The sequence below is a fragment of the Lithobates pipiens genome, unplaced genomic scaffold, assembly GCF_037356315.1.
Source record: "Lithobates pipiens isolate NorthernLeopardFrog02 unplaced genomic scaffold, aLitPip1_a1.2 Scaffold_13, whole genome shotgun sequence".
NCBI classification, from domain to species: Eukaryota; Metazoa; Chordata; class Amphibia; order Anura; family Ranidae; genus Lithobates; species Lithobates pipiens.
In genome coordinates, this window is record NW_027507718.1 from 12,003,838 (window position 1) to 12,021,122 (window position 17,285).

Below are 17,285 nucleotides of genomic sequence, written 5' to 3' on the forward strand. Positions count from 1 at the left end.
ATATAGATTCCTGACCTCATCCCGATAGAACACCTTTGGGATGAATTAGAGCGGATTCTATGAGCCAGGTCTTCTCTCCCAACATCAGTATCTGACCTCACAAATGCGCTTTCTGCTTTGCGGCCTAGATTGCCTCTTAGAATAGATGTGACATAGTGAACTCAGGAGGCAGTGAGTTACTAAAAGTGGTTGCACAGCAAGATGCAGCACACATGCAGAACAGATGAGGAGATTGGTGTTGCGCATCTGTGCATCTGTAGTAGATTTCTACACATGTGCACTAGCGTTACGGACAGCTAGAGTGCTCTGCTGCCAAAAATTGGAGCGCCGATCCACTGCTGTTCTCTGCCAGGTCCCAAATAAATGGCAGAGATTGGTGGTGTATCTGTGCACGAGCTGGATTTTGCAATATGGTTTAACTTGCTAAAGGTCATTAACCTGGGCTCTCTGAAAATGCCTTTATCTGCTAAAATCTTCGCTGGACACACGCTTTTGCAGTCTGTTTTGTTGCTGCTCCCAAGTGCTTTGCTCAGAAGTATTCTATTAAAAAGCATTTCCTAAAAAATGTAGACTGTTCGTATTGTGGGCCCAGTTATTTCTTGTTTCAACAAGATTTCAACTGTCCCTGTTAAGGATATGCCAGCATTTAAAGACCCTGTAGATAAATGACTGGAAACCGTTTGAAAAGCTCTCTTCTCCATAGCAGGACCTGCCAAGTAACTTACTATTGTGTCCATCTGCCATTGTCTAAAGCTTTTGAAAAAAACGAAATTTACTTCTTTCATTCAATAGACCATTCCTTATTAATTCACTGTTAAAATGGCAAAAACAAGTAGAGGCCAGTACCATCATCCCTCTTATAATCCTACTCTATAAACAGATTTATATGGCAAATATAAGCTATAGTTCAGTTAACTCCATCTAACCACCTCATTCACGTAGGTGTCTTTTACTTCTATATGTGATAATCATTAAATGTTTCTTGTGATGGCTGATATTCATCTACGTGTTTCATGGCACTAAACCATTTTATCAGGAGATATAAAAGAAACTTCTCTAAAAGAAAATTGATAGCTCTAATTCTTTGTTGTTTACAAATGCTTTATACAATGCTTACCTCAGAAATTCAGTGTAAAATCTTTTTCTGATGTGGCAGTCTAGTACGAGAGTTTTACAAGATATATATGGATATATTGACAATATGGACATTCCCAATATTTTGAAGGTGCCTTGATCTTGCACAGGGCATCTCTATTTTTCCCTATAGTGGCTCTGCACCAAACTATCTTGCAGGGATCTGGCTCTTTTGAGTAAAAATTTGGGAGTTTTTGTTATGTCATTTGTTTACTGTTGAATACAATGCCAATAAATACTAGCATTTTTGAATTGCCCTTCTAATTTCCCTATGTTTTCAGGTATATTGGGTTATAAATGTAACCTTACCTGTTTTTTGGTTGTTGTTTTTTGCCCATATAATAGTGCCTTTTTCTGATGTTCTCTGGAAGGCTAGCCTTAATATAGCCTCATACCTTCAGCCAGCATCTTACCGTAGTTGGATCCACCTTCTATTTGAAGCTAGCATCATCAGAGCAATTTATTTTAATGCTCCGGTATTGGCTATAGGGAGTTGACTGTATAAAGGGAACCGTATGTGAGCTACTGCTGTGTAGAATGGTATTACCCTCAGTGATTTTTCTTAATAAACTCCTGTGTGTCATACTGTTTTGTCCTTACCTATACATGCAGAATGGAAATCTCACTTTGATTACATGATATAGTAAACTTCAAGGCAAACATTCTTATTGAGGTGTCATAAATTCATCTAACAAATTTTCTGCCTCTGAGGACATCACTGATACATGTTTACACATCCGCTTGGCACATCAATGCTTTCTGTGTTTTGGAGTTTGCACAGAACATTACCAGTTTGTAGCCTTTCCTTCTCACCTGTTCACTGCACCTCGGATCTTCACCAAGGTCTTAGTCCCAGGTCTCACTCTGCTTTAATCTGAAGGCGTCCCCCATTAGCCAAAATCAGACAGACTGTGCAGATGGAACCTAGAAGTTTGCACTGGAGTCTCATTTCCTGGTTTGGCTGGGCCTACCCCTTGATTCGACCCTGTCTAGAGTTTTCTTCCCTAAGAATAAGCTTCAAAATCTTTGCTCACATGTGCTCATTAGACATGTGCACTGCTGAAAAATGTGTTCATTTTCATTTCATTAGTTTTGTTTTTTGGGTCATTCATTATGATCGAAATTTGTAAAAAAATAAATCCGAAATCTGGAAATTCAAAAAATACGAAATCCAGAAATTTTAAATAATAATAATATATAGCTAATAATAATAACTAACTAATAATAACTATTAAATTATAGATACAGTGGATCCTTTGATTACGAGCATAATCCGTTCCAGGAGAATGCTTGTAATCCAAAACACTTGAATATCAAAGCGAGTTTCCCCATAGAAGTCAATGGAAACTAACATAATTCGTTCCGCATTGACTTCTATTGCATGCAACACCGCATGTGGCCAGAGGTGGGGGAACATGCCCGAGAGCCTTGTAAATACTCGGGGACAGCTCGGCTGAACTCGAAAAGGCTTGGGAACGGAGTATTTCCAAGTGATTCAGAGTATTTCCGAACGGCTCTGAACTGTTCCGAGAGTCACAGGCGCCCCCGCACCTCTGGCCAAATGCGGTATTGCACACCCCATTAGCTTGAATTCTTCTTGTTTTGCAAGACAACATTCGCAAACTGAGTCAGAATAAAAAATAAAAAAAGTAGCTCGTCTTTTAAAATGCTTAAAAACCGTGTTACCCGTTAACGAAGGTTTCACTGTATTGGAATTTCCTTTCAAATTTGGATGTTAGGGAACATAACGGATACAAATTTATCTGAAGTTACGAATTATCCAAAATAATAATTGTCACATCTAAACAAATGGAATGGAACAAATTATCTCTTTTCCTCTAGACGTAAAGAGTGCCCCCTTGTCCTCTAGGTTGACCATAAAGTGAATAACTCAACACCAAGTTCACTATATGGACCCCTTATATATTTGTACATGTTGATCATATCCCCCTTTAATCTCCTCTTATCAAGAGTGAATAAATTCAATTCCTCTAATCTTTCCTCATAGCTGAGTTCCTCCATGCCTCTTATCAGTTTGGTTGCCCTTCTCTGCACTTTCTCCAGTTCCCTGATATCCTTTTTGAGAACTGGTGCCCAAAACTGAGCTGCATATTCCAGATGAGGTCTTACTAATGATTTGAACAGGGGCAAAATGATATATCTCTCTCCCTCTCTCTCTGGAGTCCATACCTCTCTTAATACAAGAAAGGACTTTGCTCACTTTGGAAACCCCAGCTTGGCATTGCATGCTATTTTTGAGCTTATGATCTACCACAACCAGATCCTTCTCTACTACAGATTCCCTCAGTTGTACTCCCCCTAGCATGTATGATGCATGCATATTCTTAGCCCCCAAATGCATAACTTTACATTTATCAACATTAAACCTCATCTGCCACATAGTCGCCCAATTAGACAAAGCATTGAGGTCGGCTTGTAAATTGGAGACATCCTGTAAGGACATTATTTTACTGCATAGCTTGGTGTTATCTGTAAAGACAGACATTTTACTTTTGATCCCAGATCCAATATCATTTATAAAGATATTAAAAAGTAAGGGTCCCAGCACTAAACCTTGGGGTACACCACTGATAACCTTAGACCATTCAGAGTAAGAATCATTAACCACTACTATCTGAATTCTGTAATTTAGCCAGTTTTCTATCCATTTACAAACTGATATTTTAAAACCTGTACACTTTACCTTACATATGAGCCGTGTGTGCGGAACTGTATCAAACACTTTTTTCAAAATCCAAGTATACCATGTCCACAGCCACCCCTCTGTCCAAGGTTTTACTTACCTCTTCATAAAAGGAAATCAGGTTTCTCTGGCAACTTCTGTCTTTCTTGAATCCATGCTGTCTGTTGCTTAAAATGTTTTTTCCCAGCAAGAACTCATCTATGTGGTCTTTTATTAAACACTCCAGTATCTTCCCAACTATAGAAGTTAAACTAACAGGTCTATAGTTACTTGGTAAAGACTTTGTTGCCTTTTTAAATATAGGCACCGTATTGGCCCTGCGCCAATCCAGTGGTACTATTCCCATCATTAATGAGTCCCTAAAAATTAAATACAATGGCTTTGAAATTACAGAGCTTAATTATGTTAGGGTGGATGCCATCAGGTCCAGGTGCTTTATCCACCTTTATTCTGTCTAAATCTTTCTGGACCATATCACATTTGAGCCATTGTGGATCATTCGGGGTTGTGTCAATACCACCCCCATTATGGACATGAACTCCACCATGCTCATTTGTATACACAGAGCTGAAGAAACTATTTAAAAAATTGGCCTTCTCTTTGTCCCCAATCACCCACTCTAGATTATTTTGTAAAGGGCCTACATGCTCAGACCTAACCTTTTTACTATTAATATATTTGAATAATTTTTTTGGGTTTGTCCTACTATCTTTTGCAATCTGCTGTTCGTTTTGAATTTTTGCATCCTTTATTTCCTTTTTACTTATTCTGTTAAATGCTTTGTAACATTTAAACGACACTAGTGTTCCTTCATTTTTATAGTTTTTAAAAGCTCTTTTCTTATTGTTTATAGCTTTTTTAACTTTCACCGTGAGCCACATAGGTTTTATTTTTAGCCTTTTAAACTTATTGCCCATGGGAATATACTTTGCAGTGTGGTCCCAAACAGTCTTTTTGAAGAATTCCCTTTTCTGTTCTGTGTTTATCGATACCAATATTCCCTTCCAGTCTAAGTCTTGGAGAGCAGCCCTCATCCTTGGAAAATTTTCTCTCTTGAAGTTGATTGTTTTTCTTTCCTGTATGTATTACTTGCTTACAGCTAACATCAAATTAAATATTGTTATGATCACTGCTACCCAGGTGTTCCTTTATCTGAACATTAGTAATAAGCTCTGCATGGTTTGAGATTACCAGGTCCAACAAAGCTTCACTCCTAGTTGGGGCCTCAATAAACTGGACCATAAAATTGTCCTGTAATAGGTTTATAAATTGTTACCCTTTAACTGTCTCATCAGTGCCATTACTACAGTCAATTTCTGGGTAGTTAAAATCCCCCATTATTATCACCGTCCCAGCCCTTGCAGCCGTTTCCATCTGTGCAAGGAGCTGAGTCTCCACCTAATCGTTAACATTGGGTGGTCTATAACAAACTCCAATGGTTAACTTTGAACTACGCACATCTATATTTAGTTCCACCCATAATGCTTCAGACTCATCACACTCCCCATCAACCAGGACCTCTTTCATGCTTGCTTTGAGATCACTTCTCACATAGACAGACCCCGCCACCTTTCCTTTTTACCCTGTCTCTCTGAAAGAGTGCATAGCCAGGAATATTAACAGCCCAGTCATGTGAAGATTGAAGCTACGTTTCAGCAATACTGATTACATCAAAGCTCTCCTCATGCACCAGAGCTTCCAACTCGCCTATTTTGCTTGGCAGACTTCTGGCATTTGGTGAACAAACACTTTAATGCATTATTATATTTTGCTCTGGCGTTTTTCATATCATTTTTAGTAGTACAAATGGCACTATAGTTTCCAATGGCTGTTTTGCAACATGGGAACTTTCTTGTCACCTGCCATAATCCCCCCCGACCCCCCATATATCCCCATTCTACCCTCCATTAATGTCAGACAGTCTGCAGGACAAAATAATTAGTCATTTTTTTCCCAGTCCTACTTTTTTATTTGCTGTTTCTGAAGGTTCCTGTAGGGAACTGCTTGCTCTTTATTCCACTATCAATATTTGGATTTGTTAGCTCATCATTATGGCTTATGACCTCAGGGCCAAGATTCCCCATTTCCTGGTAAAATCACACTCCACTGGATCAGTTAGTGCTTCATGAGCTTTTTATCACCTGGCATTTTGTTTCTAAGATTTTGCAAGGCTGCCACCAAGTGTTTTGTTTACATGCTCATTTAGTTTTACCAGGTGGATATTCAGGTCTCAGCTGATACTCACTACAGTCATAGGGATCTTCAGGTGGTGTTATAGGCTGCCTTGAGCTGTTGTTTTTAACCTATTTTTTTTTTCTTGTGGGACTGTTGCCTTTCATTTGCTATTGCCCACCACTTAGTTGGACTGATTTTGGACATCTTAGTATTTCAGAATTCTTTGCTGTGTCCCTTAATATACAATTAGAAAATAGGAATATTGTCTTGCATGTAAAATCATTTTCTTGCTGTACATTGTGAAGCACAGAGCCTGCCTTTTGTTCTATTGGTCCACTCTTATAGCCTGCCACCAATTTGAGGCATTTTTGGAGAAGGGGGGCTTATACTTGGCTTGTCCTTGTCCTTTGTTTGCCAGCATCCAATTTTTCTGTAGGTGTCAGTATGACCCAGTGTTTCAGAATCCTATCCTGTTTCCTGTAACAAACACCAAGAAAAGGATTTTTAGTTAAGGAAAAAACCTTGCACTCGATTGGCTGTTCTTGACAAAGTGAATATTGACAAGATTCACTATGCAAAATTAATATGGTCTGGTCCTTTAGCAAGTCAGCTACAATGTGTTAACCCTTTCACATTCTGCTCCACCGTTTGGTAGAGCACATTTTGAGTCGCGCTAACTCATTGAAAAATGTGGACTTTATAGGGTTAATAACCTACTCACTTAGAGGGAATTGGCCACTGCTATAGCTAGTCAACAATTTTTTTATTCTCATAGTTGACGATGTAGTCGATGAAAGTGATGACAATGATGACACAGAAGCAGACACAGAAGCAGATGCTGAAAATGAAGAAGATGAGCAGGTTTTCAAAGTAAGTTTGCAAGTATTTTTTTAAGCTGCTTGACTTTTATGTTATACAGGATGATGTCTACTTGACTAACTGCCCAGTATTTCTTTTGCTACAATATGAGGGCTCAGGAAAGTGGTATTTTGATATTATAAAATAAATAAAATACACCAATAGTTTATGGCCACCATGGATAATTACCTATGACATGCCTTATGCAATATTTCAGGTTCCAACTGTGTGCAATATACTGTACATGTTATGCCCTATATGTATATTTTTGAACAAAGACAGATGAGCTCTTCCTTTACATCAGTATAGCCCTAGGGCCATTGGCTCTACGGCTGGGTCCTTGTACACCAAAAAGACCATCCTAATGTAATAAAATGCCAGGGCCAAAGCTAAAATTCCTATGCTTTATTAATGAAAAGTCTATAGTATCATACAGCAATAAGAACCCTATTGCATTTTGAATAAAGAGCCCTAATCAGGAGGTCAGATCTGAACCCTCACTATTAATCATTACTTGCACAATCCATCATTCCAGCTGACCGGTAACAATTGCAACTGCCCATCATAAAACATTACTCTTTACAAACTAAGGTAAAATCCTATACAATTCATAACTGATAATTACTGCAATACACTTCATCATACTCTTATATTATCCTAATTTCTGCATATGAAATATATCAAAATTTCATCAAGTGAGATGGTTTTAAACGCAATGGGGGGAATTTATCAGAACTGGAGCAGCCAGAATCCGAAGCACTTGTGCATGGCAACAAATCAGCTTCTATCTTCAGCTTGTTCAGGTAAGCTTTGAAAATTGAAAATAGAGGCTCAGTGGTTGCCATGCACAGTTGCTCCAGATTCTGTCTGCTTAAGTCACTAATACACCCTCAATGCTCCTTAATGGTAAAATGGTAAAATACCCACTTACATGAATGTGGTGGACATTGTCATTTAAGTATGACTGGGTCCTCATACATTGTTCCACCAAGTGACAGTTGTTTCAACGAGTGGATGCCTGAGCTTTATAATGTAATGCTGTATATATTTAAAAGCTGGGAGTTGACAAAAATTGTTGAATTATTGGCCATGGGCCATATTGTCATTGAGGTAGAACTCATTCCTCTTAATAATGCATATAGTGCATTATATTGCACACAGTGGAAACACAAAATATATTGCATAAGCCATGCCATAGATAATAAACCATTAGAAGTTTACAGTTGGGCTCTGAAATTTTAGTGCATCCTTATATGCATTTTGTGTTTTAATTTTGTACATTTGATACAATGTTGTACAGTTCGATACACTATACATATATTGGTGTGCCTCAAATTATTTGTGCTCAGGAAATCAACTTTGGGATTAATTAAAAATAGTCATCTGCCTAGCAGGTTAATTAGAATCTACGGCAATTAGTTATAATTTTGCTTGTTTTGTTTAAGCCATTATTTCAAGATGACTCCAGGCAGATATAAAAAAAAAAAAAAGATATTTAAGCTGGTTATATACTCTTTAAAAATTTTTTATAGCTGTTGAAAGTATCTGAATCTCTTTTGCCATCAGTCCTGTTTAATCCCCTGCACCCCGGTACCCAGACTTTAAAGGGGTTGTAAAGTTAGAAGTTTGCATTAAGATAAAAACCCTTCCATGTGCAGCAGCCCCCCTCACCCCCTCTAACACTTACCTGAGGTCCCTCTCTGTCCAGTGATGTCCATGATTGTCTCAGCCACCTGTGATTCTCCCTCTTGCTTGGCTGAGACAGCAGTGGCGCCATCGTCTCCCGCTGCTGTCAATCAAAGTCGGCTAGCCAATCAGGAGAGAGAGGGGGCGGGCCGGGTCAGGACTCCATGTCTGAATGGACATACAGAGCTGGCTGCTTGTTGTGTGCTGACAGGGAATATGCTGAAAATGAGAAAAACAAAACAGACTGATAATAGCATCAGTGTGCTGCTGCTTTTTTTTGTGCCATGACAGGATTGGGGGCAGCTTGTAAACCAAGCATTCAAGTATTTTCAAGACTATAGCTTAAATAAAACTTTATATCAGTATACAAATTTATTATTTTCATTTTAATAATAATTCTTTTTTTTCTGTTTTGCTGTTGCTTTATTTTTACCAGAATGATGACATTGAGACTGACATAAGTAAACTCAAACCTATACAAGAGTTGGGGCGATCTACAGAAGACCTGAAGATGTATGAACACTTTTTTCCAGAGTTAAGAGATGATTTCCAGGTGAACACAAAGAAGTATTACTTTGCAGAAATTGTCTTTTCAGCTTCATAAGTTAGTTCCACTAATAGTAGAATGGCATCTCTACACATTCTACTTAACTGTTTGCATATCCATACTAGCAGTTGGTCTTTCCTGTTTTTTTTTTTTCTTTTCCTCATATCAAATATTCAAATTGGTAAACATGTAGATTAATAAGCGTAAAGTTTATAATCAAAATCTAAAAAATATAATGGAAAAAGTTGTAAAAATTTTACATAACATAATATTCCTGGATGGTGCATTGTTTTAAGGTTTAAAGGATAAGTACGGTTTTATAAAAACAAAACAAAAAAACAACAAAAGTTGCAAGTCATTAATTTTAAACTGATATTTCTGTGTATTAGAAAATGTAGGTAAACATGGGAGTAAGGTCTGTATCAGGATACCCATTACCCTATTAGCCCTTGTACACACGGTCGGACATTCCGACAACCAAATCCATCGGATTTTGTCCAAAACCGGTGTTGCATAAACACGGTCGGGCAAAGTTGTCGGAAAATCCGATCGTACGGAACGTGACGACGTTATTTCGTTACGATGGGGCTACGTTCAGGCTAGTAGCCAATAGCTTTGGTCTAGGAATTTGATCTGAGCATGCGTGGCACTTTGTCTGATCGGAATTCTCTACATATGATCGGACAAAGTCCGATCGGATCATGTTGTCGGAAAATTTTACAGCCCAGCTCTAAAACTTTGTCAGTCGGATATTCCGACGGAAACAGTCCGATGGAGCCCACACACGGCCGGATTATCCAACAACATGGTCCGATCGGACATTTTCCGCCGGAATGTCCGACCGTGTGTACAAGGGCTAACAGTACTTGTTGCAGTCGTTTCAGCACAATCCTTGCCCCCTGCCTTTGCTACTGTAATAGGTGCCCATATTTCCTAGACATTAGTGCGAGAGCCATTGTAAAGCCTTGTACAGGCTAATAAGTAGTAAAGCGGTATGGTTTACTTTGAGTTACAGTATATTCAGAACATGCTTAATCTTAATCTATTGCCCTGTTTTTTTAGTTAAAGTAGAATTCCAGTTTAATGGGGAATGGCAGGCATCCAACACATTCAGAAGTATTCCAGATTTTGAAGATCTTTTAACATAATTACTTCAGTGCATCAGAGTTTGCAGGCCAGGTGTTTGCTCTCTACAGGGATTATCTAAATTGAGATTTTAAAAATGGCAAGAGTCACTTTACTGGTAATAAATAAAATGTAGTCACAGTTGAAAAAAAATAGTTTAACAATTACAATATTCTATTTTTATTCATTTACATGATCATTATTTTTGTTCATATATTTCAAAATAAGGATATGTCATCTAATGGTTAGATTTAATTGTATGTGTTCTAAACAGAATAGATGGACATGCAGTGCTGATGTGTGATTGCAATGCAAGTAAATATCTCACAGAATAATATATAATATAGGAGTTGTATGTAACTTAATAGATATTTCCACGTGTGCAGCCAAATTGGGATACTATCTACTGAATATTTGTTACATGTCCCCATTCACATAGCAAAACAAAACAAAAAAATTGAATTTGCAGCTTTCCTTGTTGAGATCCTGTTTTCTGAAACTTCCAGCAAAAGAAAAATTCTGCTTAGACCTCTTTGTGATGAGGGGGGACTGAGAAGCTGTGTTTTATCATATATCACTTTGTCTTATTAAGAGGATATTAAAGGTTTAATGGGCTCCATTGTATGTTAATGAGAACTACAGTCAGCGGGTCACTATCACAGATATTCACGTTGAGCTAGCTGAGAAATGCTTGCAGTCAGCCATTACACCATCTCTTCAGAAACACCTAAAAGGGTAAGGAATAATTGTTAAAAAAACATTTTTAGGTATACTGTGTGAATAGGAACACATAACAAACATACAGTATACTGGGGCTTTCTCTAATTTGACTTTAAAAGTGGAAATATACTTTAGGCAAGCAATAATAACATTTTTTAACCATGTAGTTTATTGGATATCACATATTTTTCTGTCTTTTGTCTTATATTTATGTCAAAGGACTTTGAATTGGTCTCAAATGAACCAGTACGTGGTGCAAACCTTGGTGGACCTATCATTGTCCCAACTGCAGAAGAAGAACCAATTTATAAGCCAAGACACATCATTAAAGAACTGACCAGAAAAGGCAGTAATCTTTCTTTAGAAGATGAATGTAATAAAAGACCAAACTTCTTAGATGTGCCAAAGAAAGAAATTAAGACTCAGGGTGATACAGATAAATCCTCATGCTGCTACTTGAACAGTGATGTTGTAAAAGATCTTGACAGACTCTCACTGCAGAAGTCTTCAGCCAATAACCTTTGCAAAAATGGCTCTGCTAAAGACAAGTCAAATTTTTTATCCCATACCTGCAGCAAACCTGTCCAGAATTCATCATGTGGTAATAATTTGTTTGATAAGCATTCAGTTACACTGGGTCCTTTGTGTTGCTCTACCGTTTTACCCGATGACGATGAAGACACTAGTCCATTAAGCAGTCAAGCCTTACAGGGTATGCTGGATACTGAAAGCTTCCTGCCCCTTCACGATCCTGAACTTTACATAGAAATTGTGAAGAATACCAAATCAGTTCCAGAGTATTCTGAAGTGGCTTATCCGGACTACTTTGGCCATGTGCCACCATTCTTTAAAGAGCCTATATTAGAAAGACCTTATGGCGTTCAAAGGTTAGTAAATATGAGCCTTAGAAGTACATCTTTTTGAAATAATTATTTCATTTTCAAGTAGGGAGCACATTCATTTTGGAAACCTATTGGTGTCTACATACCTTTTGTTTATTCTGCTACTGGCCAGGTTCAAGATGTTTGACTTCTATTGTAGTACAGGGGAATGGTTCCACTGTTCTGTATTAACTGAATATCTGTAAAGTGGTAGCACACTTTTTTATAAAAAAAAAAAAAAAAAAAAAAAACACATTCATGCCTTACTATTGCTATTATTTGTTCAAGGAATGGTAGTTGGTTTGAAGCAAGTTTTTTACCCTAGGCCAGAAAAAATAATGTATTTTAAAGAAATCCTTGATATTTCATATGCTATCCCAGCCTGTGTAACCTGTAATAAAGCTGTAAGGACAGCCCAGTATAACCAGTATAACCCCTCCCACGCCTAACATGCCCCAGGTTTTTTGCTAGTGTCCTTAGGAGAATGGACATCTTCTTACTGCTATGAGAGTAGGAAACCATTTACTTTTTTCTCTTTTTCCTTTTTTTTTATCAAGAGATTTTTCTACAAACAAGACTCTTCAGTAGCTGCAGAACCACTGGAGCTAATTTTTGCAACTTCCACATCAACTACTGCTGGGCTTTGCTCTGGGGGGGCCACATCCGGACCTTGGCAGGAAAAAAAATGCGGTGTTGCCCTCCAGTCACTGGATCCTGCATTTGGTGCTCACCTGATTCAATGAGTTGGCCACAGGGTGATCTACAGGTCCAGGGCCGTGGTCCTACAGTGGTGGAGATATGGCCACTGGAGGGATGAAGACTGTCCGGTAGAGAACATGATCCTTTTTGGGACTCCTCCAGGCTGTTGACATTTGGGGGCTGCAAGGCGATTCCAGGCCATCATTGTAGTAAGACCTTTGCCATTTAAGGAAGTCTGGTTTGTGCGTCTACTAACTGTGCCAGTTGCACCTTCACAAGGGTAATACTGGAGCTCTGGCCACAGTTTGTTATAATCATGGCCTGGTGGTGGGAATAAGGTATGCAACTCTTTTTTTAAATTTGACTCCCTTTATGAGGTTTTGTGACCCATTTAAAAGATGGAACCCGGCAGTTGGTCTACTGAGTCTGTTCAGGCTCTGATGTTGCCACCTGCCTGTGCACACTTGCGCTCCTTTTATGGATATTTTCTCCCAACCTCTCTGGAAAACCCATCACCACTCTATCCCCAGAGTACAACATCCACGACTCCCTGCTGCCACGCAGAGACACATTCACAGATGGTAAGCTCACCTTCCCTGCTCCTGTAAGTTGGTCTGTAAGTTTCCCTTTTTGGGGTCTGCAATTTACACATTCATAGTAAGTTGGATCTTGGGCATAAGGGGAGCAGTTCTGCGGGCCCTCCTGCATTCTCGATCCACTGACTTTCCCAGGGCAACTTGCTGTGTCTCTGACCATGGGCCTCATGCTGACTATTTGGGCATTTGTTCCTTGCTTAAGTCCTCATGCTCAGGGCAGTCTTCCTTTTCTCCCTGAGCCTGAAACCCCTACTCTGCCTTTTGCTGCAACTGTGGCAAACTTTTATAGCAAGATAGGACTTGTACACACAAGCACAAAAAAGCCACTTTCAAAGGTGGTTAGCATTTTTTATTTACTTCCCTGAACACCGCTCTATGTTAGCCAGTGTCTTCTGGCATTGTATGGGAAGAGCAATTGCTACTTGTATATATAACTTTACAATTTTAGCTATTCTTGTGGCATCTAGGCTGCATTTTCAGAATGCATAACCCATGCTGGTTTTGCTCCACCATGATCGCTCATGCATTGTGAAAACATTGGCATCATGATGCCGAGAACAGTGGACTCCACCCCATTGTGGATTTCACAGCTTGGTTTACCTCCCATGCTCCTGAGGGACAGGAGTCTATTAGAGTCTGTCATTCCTAGACTCCTGAAAACAAGGAAATTGACTTCTCGCAAAGTCTACCATCGTGCAAGGATTCCATTCAGGGAAGTTCTCAGTGAGATGAATCACATATTTTCTTCAGACTAGTCTGGATCAGCATTTCGCTTTGGGTACCATAAGGAGTTGAATCTCAAACTTAACAGTTATGAGAGACTGCTTGGCACTCACTTCCTAGTGAAAGCCTTTATACGGGATGTTCCTCCTGTACATTCCCAAGTGACTCTGCAGGATCTCAACCTGGTTCTGTCAGCTCATTAAAAACTGCCCTTTAAACCTAATAGGGATATTCCTCTGTCTACCCTTACTTGCAAGGTTGCCTTTCTTGTTGACATCACTTGTGTGAGGTGAGTTTTTGAGTTTGCAGCCTTCATCTGTAAAGAACCCCTTTTTATGGCCTACCTTTTACACGATCTGCCACTCTCCAGAGGTACAAAAATTCTGTATTGAAGCATCGACTCAATGTCGCAAAAGCTTGCATTCCATCAGTATGGAAAGGCACTCTATCTCCCAACAGGACACACTGACCCGCTTGCATTACTGAGATTCAAGAGTTGGAGAACCTAACCATGATGTTGAAGGAACAAAATTAAAAGTATTGGAACATTTGGATTTCTTATTCCTTTTACAAGGACCAAACACAGGGATTTTTTCAGGAGCAACACGGTGGAATGCCAGCACTGCATTTATGTAATGGCAAGGGGCGCTGGGGTGTGCTGGAAGGTCTATTGATGCTGCCTGCTTGGAGATCTATTGTCGCTTGGGGGAATCTCCTGTTGAGGGAGGGTCTATTGTTGCTGAGGGGATCTGCTATTTTTACCAGCTGCTGTAGGTTCTTTTGATGCTGGCTTCTGGGGGACTATTGTTGCTCAAGTGGATTTATTTTTGCGGGGTGGGGGGGGGTCTACCATAGCTATAGCTATCTGTGGACCTATAGTTGCTGGGGGTGCTATTGTTGCTGGCAGAAGGGGATCTATTTGACAGCTTTTCTTGTTATCATTCGCAAATTCCATACAAATTACTCAGCACCAAAAAGGGTAACTTAATTTTGTTTTCTCTAAAAGGGGCAGTACTGGGAGGTATGTAGGGGGTGTAACCCAGGGATGGTGCTCAAAGGTGGGTAGGTGGCAGAGACTAGGGGTGGCTCAGAAGGACGGAGTACCTGCACCTATTTAAAAAAAAAACTAGCTTCACTAGCTTCCCTATCTCTTTTTTTTGTTTTTTTTTTAGCCCCCCCCGCGCACGCGTCTTTACCCTCAAAACTACCCTCATTTGCTTGTTATTCCCACTAGGGTGGTGTGTTGTTTTTTCCACTTAAAATAAGAAAATATACAAGGAAATGGTATGCCCTAGTTGTGTACACAGGAAGCTCTGTTGACCTAATTGTTTTGAACAATGTCTACACTGGGGTCCAGGGCCTTCAGATTTCCTGTACTTGTTTTTGTGGATTTGTGTAGGACGTTTGCTGTACACAATGTGGGTTTTTTATGAAAGGCAAATCCACTTTGCACTGCAAGTTCACTTGAAAGTGCAATAAAAGTGCACTTGAAAGTGCAGTTGCTCTAAATCTAAGGGGTAGATCTGAAATGAGGGGAAGCTCTGCTGATTTTATCATCCAATCATGTGCAAGCTAAAATGCTGTTTTTTATTCTCCTTGCATGTCCCCCTCGGATCTACAGCGACTGCACTTCCAAAGTGCAAAGTGGATTTGCCTTTAGTAAATAACCCCCAATGTTTTTATGTCTCTGCTGAATGTATTTGTTATTTAGAAGAATTACCATTTCTTCTAAATAAAGAATGAAAAAATAAATAAATACAGGACTCTGTTGGAGAGACTTCCGATTACTTTCTTATCAGGAGCCATCTTCTACTAGACCGGAAGTGAAGGAAAATCATTAAAAGGCAAATAGACAACAATAAAAGCTACCATAGGTTCTAACATTTCGTTACTTAAACAAATAAATAAAAACATTGTTACCTTCCGTTTCCTTCATTTCTTGTTCCTTTTGATAGGCATTTTTTTAAAGACAATAGTAAACGACTCTTAGAGTCTCTGACTGCAGTAAATTTTAACATGATCTTAAATCTTTTCCTCATGTGCTGGATATCTGCCCATAGTCTTGGTAGTATAGTTACTGCATAGCAAATTATATCTTCTACAATTTGAGTTATTTGTAAAAAAAAAAAAAAATCTTTCTAATCCTCTGATGTGTTTAACTTTGTTTCCATAGGACAAAAATATCTCAAGATATTGAAAGACTGATTCATCCAAATGATATAATAGACCGGATAGTATATGATCTTGATAATTCCAGGTAAGTTACTTATTTATTGTTTGGGCCTGGCAATTGTCTTCCCAAAGCTCTGCATTGTGGGAGGCAGGGGAAAATGTACAAATATGTGATACACCCCAATGTATTGGGTCTTTGTTAGAGCTCTTCTGGGTATCTGGAGAGCACTAACAAGACTAGAGCAGGCTTCCCTATTCTGTGTGCTGCAATGCAGCATCAGTGGTTCTATCATTAATCGGGGGCAAAGCAGGGGGCGCGTGTTATATGCCGAAGGCATACCTCACCGAGCCATCATCACTTCTCCACTCGGCTCCTCTTCGATTCCTCCAATTCCTCTTCAATATAGTTGCTTTAGAAATTTTAATAGACCCATATGATATGGCAGAACAAAAAGCATTACCTAAAAACATGCCTTGTTCTATTTATCGGCGTGTAATGCACGCCGGCGTATAACACGCACCCTAATTTTAAGAGGGAAATTTCAGGAAAAAAATACATTTTAAAAATAAATTTAAAATAAATAAGCAAATTAAGGGTCAGTGCCCATCAATGTCCATCTGCAGCCTGATTAATGTCCTCAATGCAGCCCAAATAAAGTCCTGAATGCAGCCTGATTATTGTCCCCAATGCAGCCTGATTAATGCCTCTTTTAAACTACCGTCATTTGCAGCCTCACCATCTCCCTCACCAGCAGCCTGAATCAGGAAATCACCAAGCCGTTATCTCCTCTCCACTCAGCTCTCACATCACACACACCGTCCCACCTCCGCCAGCTCCTGTGATAGGCAGAACGCTGGTCCAATGCCAGTGGCGGAGGTGGGACTGTGTGTGGGACGCGAGAGCCGAGTGAAAGCCGAGTGGAGAAGTGATGATGACTCGGTGAGGTAAGCTTTCGGCATATAACACGCGCCCCCTGCTTTGCCCCCGATTTTCAGGGGAAAAAAGATAAATACGGTAGTTAAAGTAGAACTATAGGCAAAACTTTTTTTTCATTATGGATAAAGTAGGGGAGAATTATAACCCCTGCCAGATTTTTTTTTTTGCCACTTGTGTCTCATCGTAGAGTTTTCCCTTCGCTTCCTGTCCCATAGCCAAACAGCAAGTGAGAGGAAATCCCTGCAAATTAAGGGAATTCCTGGGTCACCAGAACTAGTGTCCCCATTGAAAGATTTCCCCTCTGTAATGCCCTGTACACACGGTCGGA

General features: G+C 39.4%; 1 protein-coding gene across 3 annotated transcripts in view; it reads left to right on the forward strand.

Annotated features, from left to right (window-relative positions):
• The window catches only part of AGTPBP1 (ATP/GTP binding carboxypeptidase 1), a 257,622-nt gene that overhangs the window by 150,311 nt on the left and 90,026 nt on the right, over positions 1–17,285 (forward strand). For all 3 annotated transcript variants that reach the window (XM_077474842.1, XM_077474844.1, XM_077474843.1), the window contains 4 exons: positions 6,789–6,883; positions 8,994–9,110; positions 11,169–11,836; positions 16,022–16,105. In XM_077474842.1, the coding sequence (XP_077330968.1) occupies positions 6,789–6,883; positions 8,994–9,110; positions 11,169–11,836; positions 16,022–16,105 (964 nt within the window). The remainder of the gene's footprint in view (positions 1–6,788; positions 6,884–8,993; positions 9,111–11,168; positions 11,837–16,021; positions 16,106–17,285) is intronic.